The sequence below is a fragment of the Macaca fascicularis genome, chromosome 3 (assembly GCF_037993035.2).
Source record: "Macaca fascicularis isolate 582-1 chromosome 3, T2T-MFA8v1.1".
Classification (NCBI taxonomy): domain Eukaryota; kingdom Metazoa; phylum Chordata; class Mammalia; order Primates; family Cercopithecidae; genus Macaca; species Macaca fascicularis.
In genome coordinates this window covers 146,567,792-146,589,323 of record NC_088377.1, presented here as the reverse complement: position 1 = coordinate 146,589,323, position 21,532 = coordinate 146,567,792, and the positions used below count along the sequence as shown (strand labels likewise).

At 36.6% G+C, this 21,532-nt stretch overlaps 1 protein-coding gene across 11 annotated transcripts in view; it reads right to left on the bottom strand.

Moving 5' to 3' along the window:
- KMT2E (lysine methyltransferase 2E (inactive)) overlaps positions 1-21,532 on the bottom strand; it is a 101,141-nt gene that overhangs the window by 35,695 nt on the left and 43,914 nt on the right. For 9 of the 11 annotated variants that reach the window (XR_012432769.1, XM_074035728.1, XM_015447888.4 and 6 more), the window contains 8 exons: positions 15,815-15,929; positions 14,514-14,743; positions 11,296-11,376; positions 4,283-4,341; positions 3,173-3,345; positions 1,927-1,965; positions 820-1,050; positions 579-709 (listed from right to left, as the gene is read on the bottom strand). Coding sequence is in view for 10 of the 11 variants with exons in the window: in XM_015447888.4 (XP_015303374.3) it covers positions 579-709; positions 820-1,050; positions 1,927-1,965; positions 3,173-3,345; positions 4,283-4,341; positions 11,296-11,376; positions 14,514-14,743; positions 15,815-15,929 (1,059 nt within the window). In the remaining variant the exon portion in view is untranslated. The remainder of the gene's footprint in view (positions 1-578; positions 710-819; positions 1,051-1,926; positions 1,966-3,172; positions 3,346-4,282; positions 4,342-11,295; positions 11,377-14,513; positions 14,744-15,814; positions 15,930-21,532) is intronic. The other 2 variants (XM_045387519.3, XM_074035729.1) reach the window with 1 other exon arrangement.

The window sequence follows — 21,532 nt, the reverse complement described above, 5'->3', positions numbered from 1 at the left end:
AGGGAAGTAACGCCTATTAGAGAATCATATTAATTCTGCATACAAATTTCAAACCAAAGAAGAGGCCTCCAATACCATTCCAATACCAACAAAGTAGGTATTGAAAGTGGTGGCAATAATGTAGGACCCAATCTAACACTGTCTAATAAAGAGGAAGGGGCTTCTCCTATGGTTACCATGGTCTTTCTCGGTTCTGGCTATTACATTATGAGGAATTATCATGAGTCCCAGATGGAAAGGGTTCCTTGTAACCTCAATAAATCAGAGTTCCTGACTGATATCCTTTTATATCCAACCTATATTGCTGTTGGTTAATCTTTGAAGTAGATTGTTTTAGGATTTTCGGCAAGACAGACATGAGCAAGAGACTGAGGAATACATCTTTGCATTTTCTTATGTTGTTTTAGTTTATCATAGTTCAAAAATTATCATCAGTCACTGTTCAGCCACACTACAGCTTTAAATACTGAAATGATCATGTAGGAAAAAAATACACATAATCACAACATCTAGGTAAAACAGCCAAAAATTCAGTATTTACCTATAGGAAATGAACATGGGAAAATAAATGAATATACCTTTTAAAGAAATACCCATTTGCTTCAAACTGTTCTCTCAACATAAACTTCCCTCTGTATTCAATGATAAGTGCATCCGGAGGCAAATCTTTTGCAGATTTAAGAATTTTCTTATTCTTTTGTATATGGCTCTAAAATCAGAGTAAATGTTGAGATTATTATAAACTTGCTTGTTTTCAGTTTAACTAAAAATACACAATATAAAACTATTTTACAATTTTTGGACAAATGACGTATTTACCTCTACAGGAGGTTTGAAGAGCAAACTGTTAGTATTCAAATCTGATTTATTCATCTCTTTTTTGTCATTTCCATTGCCTAATCTCAGAGCTATTCTTTGTGCCTCCCTCTGAACACCCTCACTATACTGGTTGTTATTTGCTTCTTCATATCGATCCATCCATGCTTTGATCTTTGTCTCCCATCCAAAATTTGAACCATCAGATGAAGGATCAATCTCTGGAGCTGAACCCTAAAATCATAAACTGACCATTAGTATCTGGACTTATGGACTTACACACACACACACACACACACACACACACACACAATTAATGGCAATCTATATAAAAGAACATAATATAAACTAGAAACTGCTGTTTAATGGTTTCTTTTCCAGAAATGTGGAATAATAAATAATTATGTCTTATATCACAGGGACAAAAGACACACTGTAACATGCTCCCCACATCCTATTTAATGTGACAGTTTTAGAAATCTGTTACCCTTTTCTACCTAAGCCAGAAAGCTATAGTAACAGCATACAGCTGACCTCTGTGACCCCAAACAAACTTATGTTCTGGGGTCAGACAGAGGTGGGGAGCGTTCTCTCAGCAATTTTAGCATCTGAAAAACTGAGGACATACATTAATTAATTCAAGGTACTTTTTAGCTACCATCGATCATTCTGACTCGTTTATATTGATACAGTTGTTCTATGGTGAATTTATAGTATGACAACTGACTTGACTAACGCTCTAGAATCCCAACCATGCAAAAGAGCAAATTTTCAAGTTCCAAATATGATTCTGCATTCCTAAGTACAGCATAGTAATACTAAGTGGTATCAGAGACATGGATTGTAGTAATAAAGGAAATTCAAATTGCCTAAAATTATAAAATTAGAAATTGCTTACATACCTCCCCCTTTTGATTAATATTTTAACAGTGTTAACTACAAGACTAGTATATTACTCCAATTAGAACTAAGGTCCCACTCCTGGTAAAGATAATAGGCAATGATGTGGCACAAAATAAAGAGAGCATTAAGTAAAGATACAGACAAGCAAGCACTTAGCTCCTGAATAAATGACAGTTGATAACAACACCTTAAAATTAATGTACTTACCTTAACTCTTGATGACTTCCTAGATCCTTCACGAAATGCCTAAAACAAACAAGGAATTTTAGTTTTCTAAAAAACTGGACATAATTAATACTTAAGAATCAATTGGTTCATTGAAACTTAACTGAAGTGTCATAACGAAAAATTTGGTAACCAAGAAAGCTGACACTAGGAGAATGTTTAATAAAGGCATCTACTAAAATACTTTTCTAATAAAAACAGAATATGGTTGAGAGTGGTGGCGGGCACATGTAGTCCCAGCTACTCAGGAGACTGAGGCAGGAGGATCACTGGAGCCCAGGAGTTTGAGGCCATAGTGTACCATGACAGTCTATGAATAGCCACTGCACTCCAGCCTGGGCAACATAGCAAGGTCCTGTCTTAAAAAAAAAAAAAAGTATATAGACTATATAGAATATAAAAATCTGTATATAATATAATGCAAAGACAAAAATTTCCAAATATTCTCTGTGTTCAATATTACAACAGTGGAAAAATATTTCTGATAAAAATTGGGAAGGTATTAGAAATATAATTTTGTTGAAGTGATAAGACATGTTTTGGAAGGGAGTAAAAGAATATTACTTTAATTCTCTAAGCAACTAGCAAGTAATATTTGAGCCCATAATGGGCCTTAAGTAATATGCACTGTGGTAGACAGAGCTGTATTTATTCAATAAATATGTACTGCGAGCCGACTCATCTGCCTCATCTGAAGGATGTATTTAAGACTTAATTCCTATCCCCCTCAACCCCTGAACTCCATTTAGAGTGACTAACAAATATAAACCTACAGCTAGCAATATAGATCCAAATAAATAAATTTGTGTGTAGACAATATGTTACAAGAGAGCAAGGTTTAAAAAAAAAAAAGGAGGCAAAGAACCATTATGTAAAACATGGGGAAGAAAAGCTAAGTGGACTATGTCAGACAGACAAGTGAAAGGAATACAATCCTGGTAGTACAGAAAACTATGAAGGCTTTCTACTTTATTTTCGCTTCTGTATTTCAGTGACTAATCTCATCAAATGATTTCAAAGTAGTTTGCAAAGTTTCTTCTCTAATCTGCTTCAATCTTTAAAACACGTTAAAATGTTCAAGTTTAATTGTTTAAAAATAAAAAACTTTTGCTAGATCCTGCCACCTTTTTAGCTACCATCGATTATTTTCACTCTCCTGCCTCTCCTATAAAATTCAGTTCCCTATCCACTATCCTATCCACTCACCTAAAAACAAGCAAAAATGTACCTTTTTACATTTTGAAATGTGTTGTTCTTTCTCCCCACTTTTTTTCCTTCTTTTATCATTAACTTTGGAAACTCTTGAAGCAGTTAAAGTAATTGATGTTGGAGTATGCTGAAATGCAGTATATAATTCCACAGGAACCTCATCACCACTCTCAGTTGCACTGGTATCACCATCTTCAATCAAAGACAAAATAAAAATTATCACACATTTAATACTTCTATTTTAAACAATGAAATAAAACAGCATTCCACATGACAAAGTATTGTCATCTCCATCTTTCTAAATAAGCACGTTTTTTAACTTGTTCACTCACCTCACTTATACATTTACATGCAAAGCACAAATATGATTTCTTACACATTAAACTACAAAGGATCCAAAAGCCGGTAACACACTCTGGTGGTGTGCCTGTGGAAAACAGGCACTCTCATGCATTGCCAGTGGAAATTTGAAATTCCCTACAAAGGTCAATTCAGCCATATCTAGCAAAATTATATATGACCCAGCCATCTCATATTAAAGATCTAGCCAAAGATAAAACAGCAAAAGTACAAAAAGACTTATGCAAGAGGGTCTTGCTGAGGATAGTGTTTTTAATAACAAAAATAAAACAAAGCAGAAATAATGAAAACAATCCAAATCTCTATCAAAGAGGAATAGTTGAATAAATTATGATTATTTAAAACCAGGTGTACTGGTATCAACATGATTAAGATAAAATAAAAATTGTGGCATATGCTACACAGAAGTTAGAAATTCTGTTCCTAAAAATGAAAGACGTACTATTCTACATGATAAACTAATGGATCATATCCTTCTGAAGAACAAACATATTTTACTTTTTTAAACCAACAGGTTAGCTATGTGCAGGAAAATTATGGCTGATTTAAATTATTTATTTTCCTCTCGTTTCCATTTTATTTCCTAAAGTACGTACATATTTATTCTATAATATGTGAAAAGAAATACTTAAAATCTATACCAGAGATTGCACACTATCTGTACAATCAACATTAATCAACAAGGTATTTACATTTAACTAACAATATGCAGACCATTTATTCTCTCAGTCACACGAATTTTAATTTATTGTAGGTCCTTTTTACCTACCTGACATATTTTCCCTTTTCCGGCGTTGTAGTAGCACTGCCCTCTCTTTATCCAAATTCCTACATTAAAAATTAGCATAATTATTTATCAAATACATGAAGCAGATCTGTCTTAAATGTGATAAACTTTGTAATTTATTAATGTTCTTAGTGAAAAACCAACAGTATAAAATATATACAATATCCCTTGCAATACAGTTTACGTACAATCTAATAGTAGCAGTGGATGCCAGATAGGTGACTCCATTTCACTCTGTTAAGACTTTTTTTTTTTTCCGACTGGGTCTCACCCTGTCACCCAAGCTGGAGTGCAGTGATGCAACCACGGTTTGCTGCAGACTCAACCTTCCAGGTTCAAGGGATCCTCCCGCCTCAGCCTCCTGAGTAGCTGAGACTACAGGCCTGCACCACCATGCTTGGCTAATTTTTTAATTTTTTGTAGAGATGGGTTGCCCAGGGTGGTGTTGAACTCTTGGATCAAGTGATCCTCCCACCCCTGCCTCCCAAAGTGCTGGGATTACAGGTGTGAGCCATAGTGAATGGCCAAGAAAATAATTTACTTAGGAAACTAGTATTTTTTTCAAACCGAACATTTAAAGCAAAAAGTCTGGGAAAAAACCAAACCCATAATGTTAACAATGTAATTAAAATCACAAATTAAATTTCTTAAAGTAAATGTATGACACTGAATTACACTGCCTGTTATTTTCACTTTTGAAATAAATACTGAACTTTTTTTTTTTTTTTGAGATGGAGTTTCGCTCTTGTTGACTAGGCTGGAGTGCAATGGCACGATCTCAGCTCACTGCAACCTCCGCCTCCTGGGTTCAAGCAATTCCCTGCTTCAGCCTCCCAAGTAGCTGGGATTCCAGGCATGCGCTACCACACCTGGCTAATTTTGTATTTATAGTAGAGATAGGGTTTCTCCACGTTGGTCAGGCTGGTCTCAAACTCCTGGCCTCAGGTGATCTGCCTACCTTGGCCTCCCAAAGTGCTGGGATTACAGGTATGAGCATTTAACAATTAAGTGAAATACTTCATTACCCTCTCCCTACCTCTACCCATGAACTACATCATCCATAGTAATTCTTTTACATTTCCCCCCCCAACTTTTTCATTATATATAGTTTAGAGGTCAGATAACAGATAATCCTCAGGTGGGAAAATAAGAGCTCTAGATTATTAGGATTTCTACAGACTTGTCTTAATGTCAACCAGGAAATATACCTATTCTAGCATCACAGATATAGAATAATAAACATCTCAAATAACTGCCCTCCTAATGGTAAGTATTTTTGGGTTTTTTTTTGTTTATTTATTTATCTTTTTTTGAGAAAGAGTCTTGCTCTGTCGCCTAGGCTGCCAGGCTGGAGTTCAGTGGCGGGATCTCACCAAGCTCCGACTCCCAGGTTCACGCCACTTGGCCGCCTAAGCCTCCCGAGTAGCTGGGACTATAGGCGCCCATCACCACACCCGGCTAATTTTTGTTTTTATATTTTTAGCAGAGACAGCGTTTCACCATGTTAGCCAGGATGGTCTCAATCTTCTGACCTCGTGATCCATCTCCCTGGGCCTCCCAAAGTGCTGGGATTACAGGCGTGAGCCACCACACCCGGCCTCCTAATGGTAAGTTTTTAACCAACTTTTACTGAATTCATCATCAGATATTTAACCCCATCAAAAATTATCTGGCAAAAGACTACTATCATAAAGTGAAACAAAACCACAGAGATATCTCACTCAAAGTAAGAGGAATGCACACCATAACTATGCTGAAATTACCATTTCTCACCTAAATTAAACTGGCAAAAATGCAAGTCTGTCAAATACTCTATTGTGAGGCTTGGGAAAGCGGACATGCTTACCCATTACTGTTTGGAATTCAAAACTGCAGGCCGGGCGTGGTGGCTCACGCCTGTAATCTCAGCACTTTGGGAGGCCGAGGCAGGCAGATCAAGAGGTCAGGAGATCGAGACCATCCTGGCTAAGTTGGTGAAACCCTGACCCTGGCTAAGATGGTGAAACCCTGACTCTACTTAAAAAAAAAAAAAAAAAAAAAAAATATATATATATATATATACACACACACACACACACACACACACACACACACAAAAATTAGTGGGGTGTGGTGATGCATGCCTGTAGTTCCAGCTACTCAGCAGGTAGAGGCACAACAGTGGCTTGAACCCAGGACGGGGAGGTTGCAGTGAGCCAAGATCGCACCATTGCACTCCAGCCTGGTGACACAGCGAGACTCTGTCTCAAATAAATAAATAAATAAATAAATAAATAAATAAAAACTGCACAGCTCCTACTGGAAGGAAATTTGACAATCTAACAAAATTTTATACATACATTTATCACTATACTGAACAATCTCACTTATATCTACAACAAAAGACCCGAAACAACTCTAATGTCCACACAAAGGCAACTAGCTGAATAGAGTACAAAAAAGAAAATGCAGTACATTGAAGCTATATCAGTCCATGTCTACATGCTACTGTGATCTTCAGCATATATTTTTAAGAGAAAAGAAATGTGGTGAAGACTCTATAATATGCTACTGCTTATCTAAATAAGGAGGGAAATACCAATATATAGATACATATCTATATATAATAAGCAAGCAGGGATGAGTTAGACTTAACTTGCTTTACGTATTTGTCTACCTTGCTTTACATATTTGACTTTAGAAAGATAGAATACTTTGCTTTACATATTTGACTTCCAGTCTAACTTGCTTAATATTTGAGTTTAAAATGATAGAATACTTCTTACATAATTATAAAGTATATAATTATAAAGGTAAATAAAATATAAAAAACAATTCTGTTTTTGAGACAGGGTCTCCCTCTGTTGCCCAGGCTGGAGTGCAGTGGCACAATCAACTCACTGCAGCTTCAACCTCCCGGGCTCAAGCAATCCTCCTACCTCAGCCTCCCAAAGAGCTGGGACCACAGACATATACCATCACAACCGGGTAATTTTTGTTTTTTTTTTTTTGAGACAGAGTCTTGCTCTGTCACACAGGCAGAGTGCAGCCATGTGATCTCAGCTCACTGTAACCTCTGCCTCCCAGGTTTAAGCAATTCTCGTGCCTCAGCCTCCTGAGTAGCTGGGATTACAAGCACCTGCACCATGCCTGGTTAAATTTTGTATTTTTTTTGTAGCAACAGTGTCTAGGCTGGTCTCAAACTCCTGACCTCAAGTGACCCACCCATCTCAGCCTCCAAAAGTGCTACAATTATAGGTGTGAGCCACTGCACCCAACCAACAATTCTTAAAAAACAAAAATTACTGATTACTCCTACATTTCTGGTAGGAATGTAAAATGGAATAGCCATTATGGAAAATAGTCAGACAATACCTTAAATACCTAAACATGCAACTACCATATAACCAAGCTGCTGCTCTCTTGGGCATTTAACCCGGGAGAGTGGCGGGGGGGCGCTGGGGGGGGACTCAGGTTCACACAAAAACCTGTAAACAAATGTGCACAGAAACTTTATTTGTAATAGCCAAAAAAATAGAAACAACCCAAATGGCCTTCAATGGGTGAATAGGTTAAAGAAACTATGGTACATACATACTATGAAATACTATCCGCAATAAAAAACAATATCATGATACATCCAACAAATTGGAGGGCTCTCTAGAGAATCATGTTGGATAAAAAAGTCAATCGCAAAAGGTCACATACTGGGTCAAATGTATGTAACATTCTTGAAATGACAAAATTATAGAAATCGATTACAGAATAATAGTTGGCAAAGTTCAGGTGTAGAAGCTGGGTATGACTATAAAGGGCAGCATGACTCCTGACAGTGACAGAAATGTTCTATAAAGTGACTGCATTGATGCCAATATCCTAGTTGTGATATTGTATTAATAGTTATGCAAGATGTTAACACTGGAGCAAAACAGGTATAAGCTATCTAGGCTCACTCTACATTATTTCACAACTGCATGTGAATCTACAACTCAGAACATTTAATTTTAAAAAAATCAATAAAATTAATAACATAAACAACATAAGTGTGTATCCAGTTAGTGTTATAAACACAAAATTATTTCAAGAGACTTAAAACACAATATTGACTATAAAACCCTCGTATACTATGCCCTATGGGGGGGAAGTACTAAACTGTTTTACACAATCATATTGTTGGAGCTAGTGTTAGTGGTGTTGTTACTCCAAGACTATTATATTCTTGTGTAGGATTAAACAGTTAACCAATTGTGAGATATTCTAATTACATTATTCTCTGTATTGTTGACAACTAGGATAAACATGAAACAGCTACATAAAACTTGTATTCCTAAATTTCAATCGCAATTATCAGTATAAACTCATGTATTTTACCTTAAAGAAACAGATGAAACATACTACCTAGCTTTGTCTACTAAAAAGACTAGGAACAGTGACCAATCTAGTAGGAAAGGGCATGACTAGCTCTCCAATCCTGGACTTGTAAGCTAACTCTGAATTTGGGGCACAGAAGTGCAGGATAAGCCTGAGACATCTTGTAACACCAGATAACTTCTTTGCCATCAAGTACCACTAGGGTATTGTTTAAAGGATTTGATAACCAGCTTGAAGAGGTTCCTAGTGACCAGAAATGGAATGAAATTTAAGCATCAATAAGGGTAATAACTGCAATAGACTGACATCCAGTATGGTTTAAATCCATGAGTTCATAATGACACTTAATTTTTCATTATTCTGAAAACGAGTAAATAAAGGCTAAGACTCAACAAGCATTTATCCTGCCTTTCCTCAATACGTTAAGAGAACGGAATAGTTAATATAGAGACGTGGCTGGCCAAGGTGGCTGTCGCCTGTAATCCCAACACTTTGGGAGGCCAAGGTGGGAAGATCGCTTGAGCCCAGGAGTTCTAGACCAGCCTGGACAACATGGTGAAACTCTGTGTGTCTAAAAACAAATACAAAAAACTAGTCAGGCATGGTGGCGATGCCTGTAGTCCCAGTTACTTGACAGGCTGAGGTGGAAGGATGGGAGAATCACCTGAGCCCAGGAGGCTGAGGCTGCAGTGAGCTGTGGTCACACCACTGAATGTAGCCTGTTTGACAAAGTGAGATCCTGTTTTACAAAAAAAAAAAAAAAAAAGACAGAGAAATTTGTTCCTATAAAAATATTCCAGCTGATAAGTAATGAACAACAGAATTAACATATCACTAATTTGCAACCCCTAATAAATTAGTGGACCTAAGGACTATCACTGGCTCCCAACATAAGACAACCAGAAATCAGGTTCCATCTGGTAAGACAACACAGTCTAACTATGAAAATAGTCTTTTATATATATATATATAAAAAAGAAATTGAACCTAAATCTGATCAAGCCTATAAACACCTTCTTACAGAATAGATCAGGGAAACTTGTGAAATCATGAGAAAACAACCGGCAAAACTCATCAGGACAAACAGCTGAGTTCCCTAAACAAGCACACTGTAATGGTGACCAGGGGTGGTAGGGAGGGAGGAGTAGGTTTAGAGACTTAAGAAATGAATATCAACCAATCAATATCATAACAATGGCTGGGTGAGCCAGAGATTTTGTTCAATGTATAATAATGGCTTTGTGATTGTTTTTTTGAGACAGGCTCTCTGTCACCCAAGCTGGGGCACAGTGGAATGACCATGCCTCACTGCAGCCTCCCAAGAGGCTAGGACTACAGGTGAGTGACACCACGCCTGGCTCATCTCTTGTATTTTTTTTTTTTTTTGGAGACAGAGTCTCGCTCTGGAGTGCAGTGGCCGGATCTCAGCTCACTGCAAGCTCCGCCTCCATTCTCCTGCCTCACCCTCCCGAGTAGCTGGGACTACAGGTGCCCGCCACCTCGCCCGGCTAGTTTTTTTGTATTTTTTTTAGTAGAGATGGGGTTTCACCATGTTAGCCAGGATGGTCTCGATCTCCTGACCTCGTGATCCGCCCCTCTCGGCCTCCCAAAGTGCTGGGATTACAGACTTGAGCCACCGTGCCCGGCCATCTTTTGTATTTTTAGTAGAGATGGGGTTTCACCATGATGCCAAGCTGGTGTCAAACTCCTGGGCTCTTGTGATCCATATACTTCAGCCTCCCAAAGTGCTGGGATTACAGGCCTCAGCCACCTCGCCCAGCCGGTTTGTAATTATTTTTGTAAAAAGAATTCTTTGACAGACATATTCTGAAATATATATACACACAAATACATATATACTGTAATATACATGGATGAAATAATATGATATCTGGGATTTGCCTTAAAACAACACGTAAAGGGAGAAGAAACACACGGCAGTATACATGGGACAGGAATGTCAATAATTACTGAGGTAGGGTGCTGGAAATGTAGGTTCATTATATATTATTTTATTTTTACATAAGTTTGAAATGTCCACAATAAAAAGATTTTAAAAAACAAAAAAGAAATGTGGAAAAAACATATTACAAACAGGAAGAATGACAGATCTACCAAATTCTTTAAGGGAGTATTCATCTAGTAACTCTTTAACATAGTGCATTCCAGTTAAAAAAGATGCCATCAGGTAGAAGATGCACTATTATTTTTTGCATCATTAATAAAGTAAAAACCCTATGAACTATGACACATTATTGATAGAAAGATATTTTCCTGATTTTAGAGTTGTCAGAATACAAAAATAATAGTAAGAATACACATAAAAATGGAAAAGTGTATGTTAGAATCGATAAAATACAGTGGTCTATTAGTCCTTTTTTTTTTTTTTGAAAAAACAGACTGGGTTTTGCTCTGTCACCCAGGCTGGAGTGCAGTGGCACAATCAAAGCTCACTGCAGCCTCAAACTCCTGTGCTCAAGCAATCCTACTGCCTCAGCCTCCCAAGTAGTTGGCACTACAGGCATGAGCCACCATGCCCGGCTGTGATTCATTAATTCTTTAACTTGAATTCATAAAGGAGTTTCTGTTAACTAGTATTACCTCAGTAAAATTACTGGCAATGTTACCAGATATGTGCAACTTACCTAGGCTGACAACGTTCACATAGATATGTATCAGGAATATGCTGCCTATCAATCCCCATGCAGTCAATATGTTGCCAAACGCTTAAAAAAAAAAAAAGCAGAACATATGTAATATTAAGTCATCCTTAAATTAAGATTTGATATTCCATTTAACTATCATTTAATAAGCACCTACTTTGAGCTTAGCACTCCTAAAAGGGACTCTGAGAAACTCATAGAAATGTGTCTTCAAGCAGATAAAATTTGAGATGTAAAAGCAAGAGGACAAATATAGGATACATAAATGTTTAAAGCAAATACAATTTTAAAATATAAAGTGTATAATTTATTCTACAAATATTATTAGAAATCACAACGTAGAGATGGCCACACTACTTGTAATTAATGAGAAAAGCACCTTGGAGAATAATGAACTTGACTCGAACCTCATTTGGGAAACAGTAAGCTATCAGTGTAGCAACATTTATCAAATATCATTTATCAGATATGAAGAGAAGGTGGCCACAAGGTGCTTAACATACATGAAGAGAAATATTCATTTTGAGAAAAAGGAGGAGGTTAAAATTGGATTAGTGAAGTACAGTCAGATTATTTAGGACTTGGAATGTGCAGACGTGTGTAGATTTCCTCTGTCAACAGGTAACAATTAGAGGTGCTTTGGTGGCATGTAGTATTCAAAGAAGTTAAGAAACTGCAAGCAGAAAGACCAACTAAAGAGATGTTTCCAACATTCCACACTTGAGTTAAAGGAGGGCAGAACCAGAATTAACGCCAGAGAAAAATAAGTTAAAGAATATAAGAGACATTCTATGAAGATACAGATTAAACCTAATTACTTTTAATGGAATACACGGACCAGTTTGAGGCAAATTTCTTAATTTGTTATTATTGTATTTTATTGCCAAGACTAATTTGTCTAAAGTTGATATGCCTGACTCCAAAAATAGTCTTAGTTATTCTTTACATAACAATAAACTACTTCTAATATATAACTACTGTAGCTTCCCCTTACCCATGGTTTGCTTTTCGTGATTTCATTTACCTGTGTTCAACCACAGTCTGAAAATATTAAGATATTTTCAGGAAGAGGGAGAGAGGCGGGCAGAAGGAAAGAGAGAGAAGGAGAGAGACAAAGTCCGCATTTACTTCTATTACAGTATGCTGTTATAATTGTTGTTAATCTCTTACTGCATCTACTTTATTAATTAAACTTTATAAATTAGACTTTATCATAGGTATTTATGTACAGGAAAGAACAGTACTGTAGGGTTCAGTACTCTCTGCAGTTTCAGGCATCTACTGCGGGTCTTGGAACATATACCCCAGGGGAAAGGAGGGACTACTGTACCAAACTAACTGCTATTGTGTTGTTCTTTACTTTTCAACTGAGAATGTTTGGGCAAGAACTGACAGAATGTGAAATAGATATCAAAGTGGAAAAAAGATGTGAAAAAGAAAAGTAGCGCAAATGACAAGGGTTAGAATAACAAATTAAACTAAATTTGTGGGCAAATAATGATGTCATGCAGACAACAGAATAAACAAAGCTAGAATATGAATAAATAATCAGAGCTGTGGATGTCAGACTTCAAAGAGATGAGTATAAGTAGTAGGAACATGTAAAAACAATGAGGCAACGTAAAGTAAGAATAGAGCCTTCCAGGAGACTACAGGCTGAGCAACAGAAAAACAGAATAACAAATATTAGATTCATAACAAAAAGTACTATCTGAGAAGTAAATAACTTGAATAATCCAAAAACTGTGAACTGGTCCTTCAATAATTTGTAGATGGATATAAAAACTCTTAAGGACATTTCTACTATTCTCTAATAGAGATAACTGTATATTATATATAGACCATCGCAGTTAAAAGAAAAACACTGCTAAGGTTATATATTAAAATAAAAATGATATACCAAATGGTATATAATTTATCACATTAGACAAGATGAGCCAAGAGAAAGCTTTTTTATATGATTGGCTATAATATGATTTGACATTTTCTACTATGAGGAAAACAAAGTGTCACTGAAGTTATTTTTAGTTTTTTAATTTACCTCCTAAATAAATTTACTGAAGTCATTATTCATGGTAGAATGTGTTACAGGTAATGAAAATTTATTTTTACATTTGGAAAGATATTACAATATGTTTTTATTATTAAGATAAACTCAAAGTGTTAATATTAAAATTTTCCATAAAAATATCAAATTTTACATTCCACTTAATATTTGAATTTCTCATTTTTTGGCAAGAGTAAACAAACTTTTTGAAACATAATGCTAACTGCATGTTTGTATCAATAATATTCAACTCCTAATCACCTAATCTAATAGATGGGGATAATATTGCAAATAATGCAAAGTAATACTTGGCTTTAGGGTCCATTTTTATACTTACATTCAAATATGGGTATATGCCATACTACATCACATCAAATAATTAAGCAACACCATAATGACCAGATGCAGGAAATTCTGTAAAGCTCCCAAACTTTCTTGCCCTCTACAATGCACTGCTTAAGTACTCTCCGCTTCCCACCCTATGCAGGGGATAAACTCAGTAACTTTCAGGCTGAAATCCTACTGTTCCCTCTTCATCCTCCCCAAATCCTTCCCCCGCATCAAAAAAAAAAAAAAAAAAGGAAAACAAAAATGAAACAAAACCCCACTTTCTGTCCCAATCACACCTTCTCTAGGGGAGGAGGCCTTTCTTGGTGGCTGAACCAGGGTTGGGGGAGGGGAGACTGGTTCTGGTTCAAGGAGACTCCAGAGTGCTGCAAGGTTCAAGTCAAAAGGAGGTGAGAGAGTCAGGTCAAACAAACATCAATCAAAATGTTTACTTTCCCCAAACTGGAAAATCACAGTTGACTAAGCACAAATTATTCCAAAGGAAATACAAATGACTAAATTCTCTCATTTCTATCTCGTCTACTGCTATATTTATGTACTTGTACTACTAGTGAACTAAGTGAAAAGAAAAATGTGATCCTACATGAATAAAGTTCAGAACTGACTATTACTCAGTTAACAACAGGGATTTCTAGTAAACTTTTTTCACATAGGAGGCTTTTTCTAGGACTGCATCAATAGTAGAAGTCCCACTTAAAATATGTATTCATTAATTCCCTTGAAAGTGACTTTAGTTATCTTTTCCAACATTACCAAAGGTTATCAGTATTCAAGAAAAATAAAATAATGGTGTAAAATATTTTACCTGCATTTGTCACAACAGATCATGTATCCATCATCATGTGTAAAACCACATATGCACCTGGTTACATCAGTACCATAACTTCCATCCTCAGATGTGCTGATTGTAGTAGCACTGGAAGTTTCATCAAAATTAGGAGTGGTAAATATGCCTACTTCGTTTTTGCTAATAAGGACTGATGGAGGAGGGGAAGCCGGAGGTGTTGGAGGAGGACGAGCACCATAATTATGGTCCTGAATAATTAAACACAAATATAGCACAATATTATTTAACTTCAACAATGATATGAACCAAGCAACTTAAATAAAATTCAACCCTTAATTTCAATACTCAAGAGATACGAGATTGGCTCATTCCTTCCTTAATACCATTTAAAAAATGACTTGGTGAAGCCAGATATTAAACCACAGTAGTAAGTGAATATATCTATCTACAAAGTGGGAGTGGTCACATTCACATCCAAATTTCATTCCTTCCCTACCAAATCATAAGATATCTTCACAGTCCTATGGTCACATACATAGCTCCACCTCCAAGATGAAAGAAGGTATTAAGATGTGAGAATAGAAGTGTTAAAAAAAAAAAAAAAAAAAAAGGAAAACAGAAAAACACACATCTCAGAAATATGGAGCCTAAAGAATAAAAAAAAAGACATATTTATCACTATAAAGAATATAATACAGGTTTTTTTAATTTAGTAATTTTTATTCTGGTCCAAGCAGTAAACATCTCTCATAATTCTACCTCCATAGTATCACAAATGTGTTACTATGTAATTACATTTGAATCTAAATGCTGCCTCTTACTAGATATGCAGTATTTAATAAATTAGATAGACTTTCATTTTCTCACCTATGAAATAAAAGATGAAAACTACATCTCATGAAGTTGTTTTTAATGATTAAATAATATATGTCTGACACATATCAAGTGCTAAATAAATGGTAACTATAAAATTTATGATATAATTCAAAAACTAAAAATTAAAAAATTAAAACAAAATTAATTACTATATAATTCAAAACCAATAGTAGGTAGTACAACACAACCTTATCTACATTCTCTTAGGAAGTAAAGAAATATCAAACTATTAACAGCATAAACTGCAAAATAATAAGAGAAGCTCTTCACTTTTATAGAACTTCAATCCCTTAATGGTTAATGAAAAATTAAACACCTAATTATTTTGATAGTATGAAACAACCATGCTTTTTAAACACGCCGTTTTAAGCACAATATCACACGCATCTACTTTCAATATCCAAATTTAAAAATGTTTCTTCAAAGAAATGTTTAACACTTACCGCATAGGGCAAACCAATGTAACTGTGTGAATGATGTGAGCTGCTGGTATATAACTGGTGGGGATAACTGTTGGATTTCTCAACTACCACAGGGCTAGCTTCTACGGATTCTGGTCTGGGGGGAAAAAGTTGCATCAAAGAGAATTCCATTCATTTTTTTCTCTTAATCAATTAAAATGATAAAGTACTTACAGTAAAATATTGGCTATACATATACAATACCTACTTATAGCAGGTGGATGCACTAAAGATATATCCCATCTAGATTATGTGTCATAAGCAAACTTCTGTTTAATTAAGTAAATGTCCCCCTCCAAGTTCAAATATAGTTTCCCTCTCATTAAAAAAAATTACTAGAGGCCAAATATTATTTAATAAACCCTATGGCACTGAGAAAACTAAGCAAAGGGGTGCAAAGAAGTGGTAGAAATAATTTAAGCAAGACTAAACCACACAGAATCTATATGGACCTCAAGTGGAACTGAAGTATGCATTTCAGTGTTCAAAAATATATGCATGTGTTGAGTGTGACCAGATATTAATATAATAGTGTCTTGAAAATGTCAGTAAACTTAACGAATAGGAAGTTTCACAATAAACCAGGATTTATGCCTGAAAAAAACATAAATAGCCACCTGTAAGATGAGTAATTCCGGTCTTAGATGATGGAGACTGACCAACTACTGATACAACATTTGCCCACTGTTGTTGACTTACAAGCTCCCTGGCCTCGCATTTTACATACATCACTTTCCCAACTTCTTTACTCTTACCAATCCTCCTGAGCTCTATTTGGTTAATTCCTATTGATCGACGAGGTTGTGAACCTACATCTGAGGTCAATTCACACAAATTAATCTCTCCCTTGCAAATACTCAATAACATGATTTGTTTCTGTGCCTTTGTTTTACAAAACTATAACATCACTTGAAAAATTTTTCATGACAATCTTTATCCTACCTCCTATTCAAAACTTTCCATTAGAAGTTAGTACTATTTGCACTATTATTTAGTTTAAGAATTTTTAGTGGTTATATTCTGATTCGTCATGAGACTATCAGCATAAAAAACATTTTTTACAGTCAACTGCTTCTTAATATACTGTCATCCCTTCACCAAGTCTCAATTTAGCTCTCAGTGGCTGCTGTTGTAAGCACTGTGGGCCAGAATTAGCAAAAAGAGGAGACATAAACTGAGGTTATCAAATGGTTCTAAAGGAGATTGCAAAGAGTCTCCAATATGTTCTGAATACAGTCATGCTTTGCTTAACGTTGGAAATATATTCTGAGAAATACATCATTAGGTGATTTCACTGTTGTGTGAACATGACAAGAGTGTACCTTACACAAACCTAGATGGTATAGCCTACTACATACCTAAATGGCATAGCTATTGCTCCTAGGCTACAAACCTATACAGCATGTTATGCACTGAATATTGTAAGTAATTGTAACACAATGCTAAGTATTCTGTATCTAAACATATCTAAACAGAAAATAAGGGCTGGGTGTGGTGGCTCAGCCAATGATCTCAACACTTTGGGAGTCTGAGACAGGAGGGTCACTTAAAGCCTGGAGTTCCGGCCGGGTGCGGTGGCTCACGCCTGTAATCCCAGCACTTTGGGAGGCCGAGGCGGGCGGATCACAAGGTCAGGAGATCGAGACCACGGTGAAACCCCGTCTCTACTAAAAATACAAAAAATTAGCCGGGCGCGGTTGTGGGCGCCTGTAGTCCCACCTACTCGGGAGGCTGAGGCAGGAGAATGGCGTGAACCCGGGAGGCGGAGCTTGCAGTGAGCCGAGATCGCGCCACTGCACTCCAGCCTGGGCGACACAGCGAGACTCCGGCTCAAAAAAAAAAAAAAAAAAAAAAAAGCCTGGAGTTCCGGAATAGCTTGGGCAAGATAGCAAGATTTTCTCTACAGAAATTAAAAATTAAAAAAAAACTAGCCAAGCATGTTGGCACACGTCTGTAGTCCTAGCTACTTAGGAGGCTGAGGTGGGAGAACTGTTTGGGCCTAGAAGTTTGAGGTTACAGTGAGCTATGATCATGTCATTGCACTCTAGCCTGGGCAACAGAATGAGACTCTGTCCCTAAAAAGAGAAAAAAACGGCTGGGCGCGGTGGCTCAAGCCTGTAATCCCAGCACTTTGGGAGGCCGAGACGGGCGGATCACGAGGTCGGGAGATCGAGACCATCCTGGCTAACACGGTGAAACCCCGTCTCTACTAAAAAAAAATACAAAAAACTAGCCGGGTGAGGTGGCGGGCGCCTGTAGTCCCAGCTACTCGGGAGGCTGAGGCAGGAGAATGGCGTGAACCCGGGAGGCGGAGCTTGCAGTGAGCTGAGATCCGGCCACTGCACTCCAGCCTGGGCGACAGAGCGAGACTCCGTCTCAAAAAGAAAAAAAAAAAAAAAAGAGAAAAAAACATGTACAGTAAAAAGACAATATAAAAGATAGAAAATGGTACACGTGTAGAGGGCACCTCCAATATAATCTTACGGGACCACCATTGTATTATGTGGTCTGGTGTTGACCGAAACATTGCTATGTGTGCATGACTGTACCTTGAAAACCAATATTCACCTGTAATCTCGGCACTTTGGGAGGCCGAGGCAGGTGGATCATGAGGTCAGGAGTTCAAGAGCAGCCTGGCCAAGATGGTGAAACCCCATCTCTACTAAAAATACAGTAAGTAGCCAGGGGCAATGGCAGGCACCCGTAATCCCAGCTACTCAGGAGGCTGAGGCAGGAGAATCGCTTGAACCCAGGCGGCAGAAGTTGCAGTGAGCTGAGATCGCACTACTGCACTCCAGCCTGGGGGACAGAGTTGAGACTCTGTCACAAAAAAAAAAAAAAAAAAGGAAAGAAAAGAAAATCAATATTCAGCTAATGTCTATGCTGTTACATTAAGAATTCACTTATTCAGCCGGGCGCGGCGGCTCAAGCCTGTAATCCCAGCACTTTGGGAGGCCGAGACGGGCGGATCACGAGGTCAGGAGATCGAGACCATCCTGGCTAACACGGTGAAACCCCGTCTCTACTAAAAAATACAAAAAACTAGCCGGGCGAGGTGGCGGGCGCCTGTAGTCCCAGCTACTCGGGAGGCTGAGGCAGGAGAATGGTCTAAACCCGGGAGGCGGAGCTTGCAGTGAGCTGAGATCCGGCCACTGCACCCCAGCCTGGGTGACAGAGCAAGACTCTGTCTCAAAAAAAAAAAAAAAAAAGAATTCACTTATTCATTATTTTAAAAGAAATGTTTCTTAATTTCAAAATTAATAAATGCTCATTGTAGAAAATCTAAATATAGCAGTAATAAGGAAGTGAAAGCCCATGTCTCCACCCAACTCCCAAACATTCCCATGTTAATACTGCCATGTATCTTTCTCTAAACTTTTCTATGCATCATTATATCTACACAATTTTTGCTTTATAAAATCCAAAAATATACTCTATGTATTCGTGATTTACTTTTTCCATCTTTAAATATCAACATATATACTTAATTCTTGGTAATAACTGCTTATTTCATTATAGGAATATAAATTTATTTAACAATTTCCCCTACTGGTAGATAATGACATTACTTCTATTTTTCACTATTAAAAGTATTACTGCAAATGTACATCCATTTATCTTTTCTGCATAAATGACAGTATTTCTATAACATGAATTCCTGGAGGTACAATTGCTGAACAAAAGGGCAAATGTCCATAAAACTGACAGATACTACCAAACTGCCGTTGATTACAACAGTGACACTTTCTAAATTCTTTAAAAATTACATGGAAGGAAGAAGTGAAGTTTTAGCAATGATTTACAATACTATTATTAAAGCAACATGCAGGAACTGTGGCCAGAGCACAAAGATTCACTCTTAAAAATTTAGATCAAACTCTGCAAAATGTGTTACTAAAAGGTGTGGGCAAAACTTAGATATTTTGGAGTAGCGGCCATAACTTTTGCAGTGCAAAACTAGCATGAATTTCTTTTTCCTTCTTCCCAAATGTAAGGACAGAAGTGTTACATTTCTAAGTGTTATATATACTTCATAATTATTTATAGAAGTGTTTATATAATTATGTATCAAAACATAATCCATGATGCAGTGTTCATCCTATAGAAAAATGAGATTTCACACACACAATTTTGATATCACAGTCAGAAAGTGAAGAGCTTATATAGTGGTTTATATTCATTAATATACTGCTTTGTATGTTCTTTTTTTTTTTTTTTTTACCTGTCAGCAGAAAGTATGTATATGTTCTAAAATCACTGAATCCAAAAAAGATTTTCTCTTTATCCATGGGAAATTTCCCAAAAGATATTCATTGCATACTCCAAGAATTCAAAATGTTCAAAAATTTTCAAAATGGTCAAAATTAAACTGCAATTACTTTTGCACCAACCTAGTAGCAGGTAATGAAATTATTCCCAATATATAAGCAACAAGGTATGGTCAAAACCACCATAATTTGTAGATGAAGTCACCTTTTCAAAAACTCTGAATTCTGTTTCCAACAAGTAGAATAACCGAAATGCATAAAAGGGGATTCTAACATGCAACTCAGCTCTGTAACTAAAATGGTAAGTATATTCTCTTGTTAATACATAAGTCAATACTTAGGTGCTGACTGCTTCTTTTAGAAATTTCCCAATAGCTAAAAAATGCAGAAGGAATAAATAAATTAGAAAAATAACTACACTGCAACCCTTAAGAGGTTATATATCTAGGCAACAAATAACCATGGATGCTGAAACTCTTAGGTAAAAGGTTGATAGGTAGACAAGATGACAATACCTGAATCTGTTGATCATTATTATTATCATTAGGAGTTAGACAACCAAGCTTTATTTGCCTCTCCTAATGCTATGTGATAGGAAGTACACAGTCCCACCTACAAAATATCATACTGAAAAGAAAAAAAGAAAAAGAGAAAAGGAAAAGAACAGAACTTGAAGCTAATTATATCTCTAAATCCAAGTACCAGTTTATCAGAAATATGGGGGAAGTAGAATATTACATGACACCAGAAGGAGGCAATCAGCCAACTCCAGAATGTTAAAACTTCTATAGGCCAAATTTTCCAGTTTCTTCACCAAGTCTACAGCATAAAGGAAAACAAATTTTAAAAGAGGGATGTTGTTATAGATGAAGAGAGATTCAAGAGACATTTCAAGCAAATGCAGTGTGTGAATTTTGTTTGGATCCCAATTTGAACACATTACAAAAAGATTTTTGAGACGAGTGAGAAAATTTGAAGATGAACTGGATGTTTTATGTTAATTTTGTTATATAATAGTACTGTAACAGAACAAAAAAGTCCTTAACTGTTAGTGATAGATAACTGAATAATACATGGGTGAAATAATACCTGGGTGGAATTGGAATTTGTTTTAAAATACTTAAGAGGCTGGGCGCAGTGGCTCAAGCTTACAATCACAGCACTTTTGGGGGCAAAAAGGGAGGATCACTTGAGGCCAGTTCATGACCAGTCTGGGCAACACAGCAAGATCCCACCTCTACCAAAAAATGAAAAAATTAGCCGGGCATGGTGGCTCACACCTAAAGTTCTAAGATTCAGCTACTCAGGAGGCTGAAGTAGAAGGATCACTTGAGACAGGGAAGTTGAGGATGCAGTGAGCTATGATCATACCACTGTCAGCCTAGGTTGACAGAGTGAGGCTCTGTATCAAAACAAGAACAAAAAAACCAAC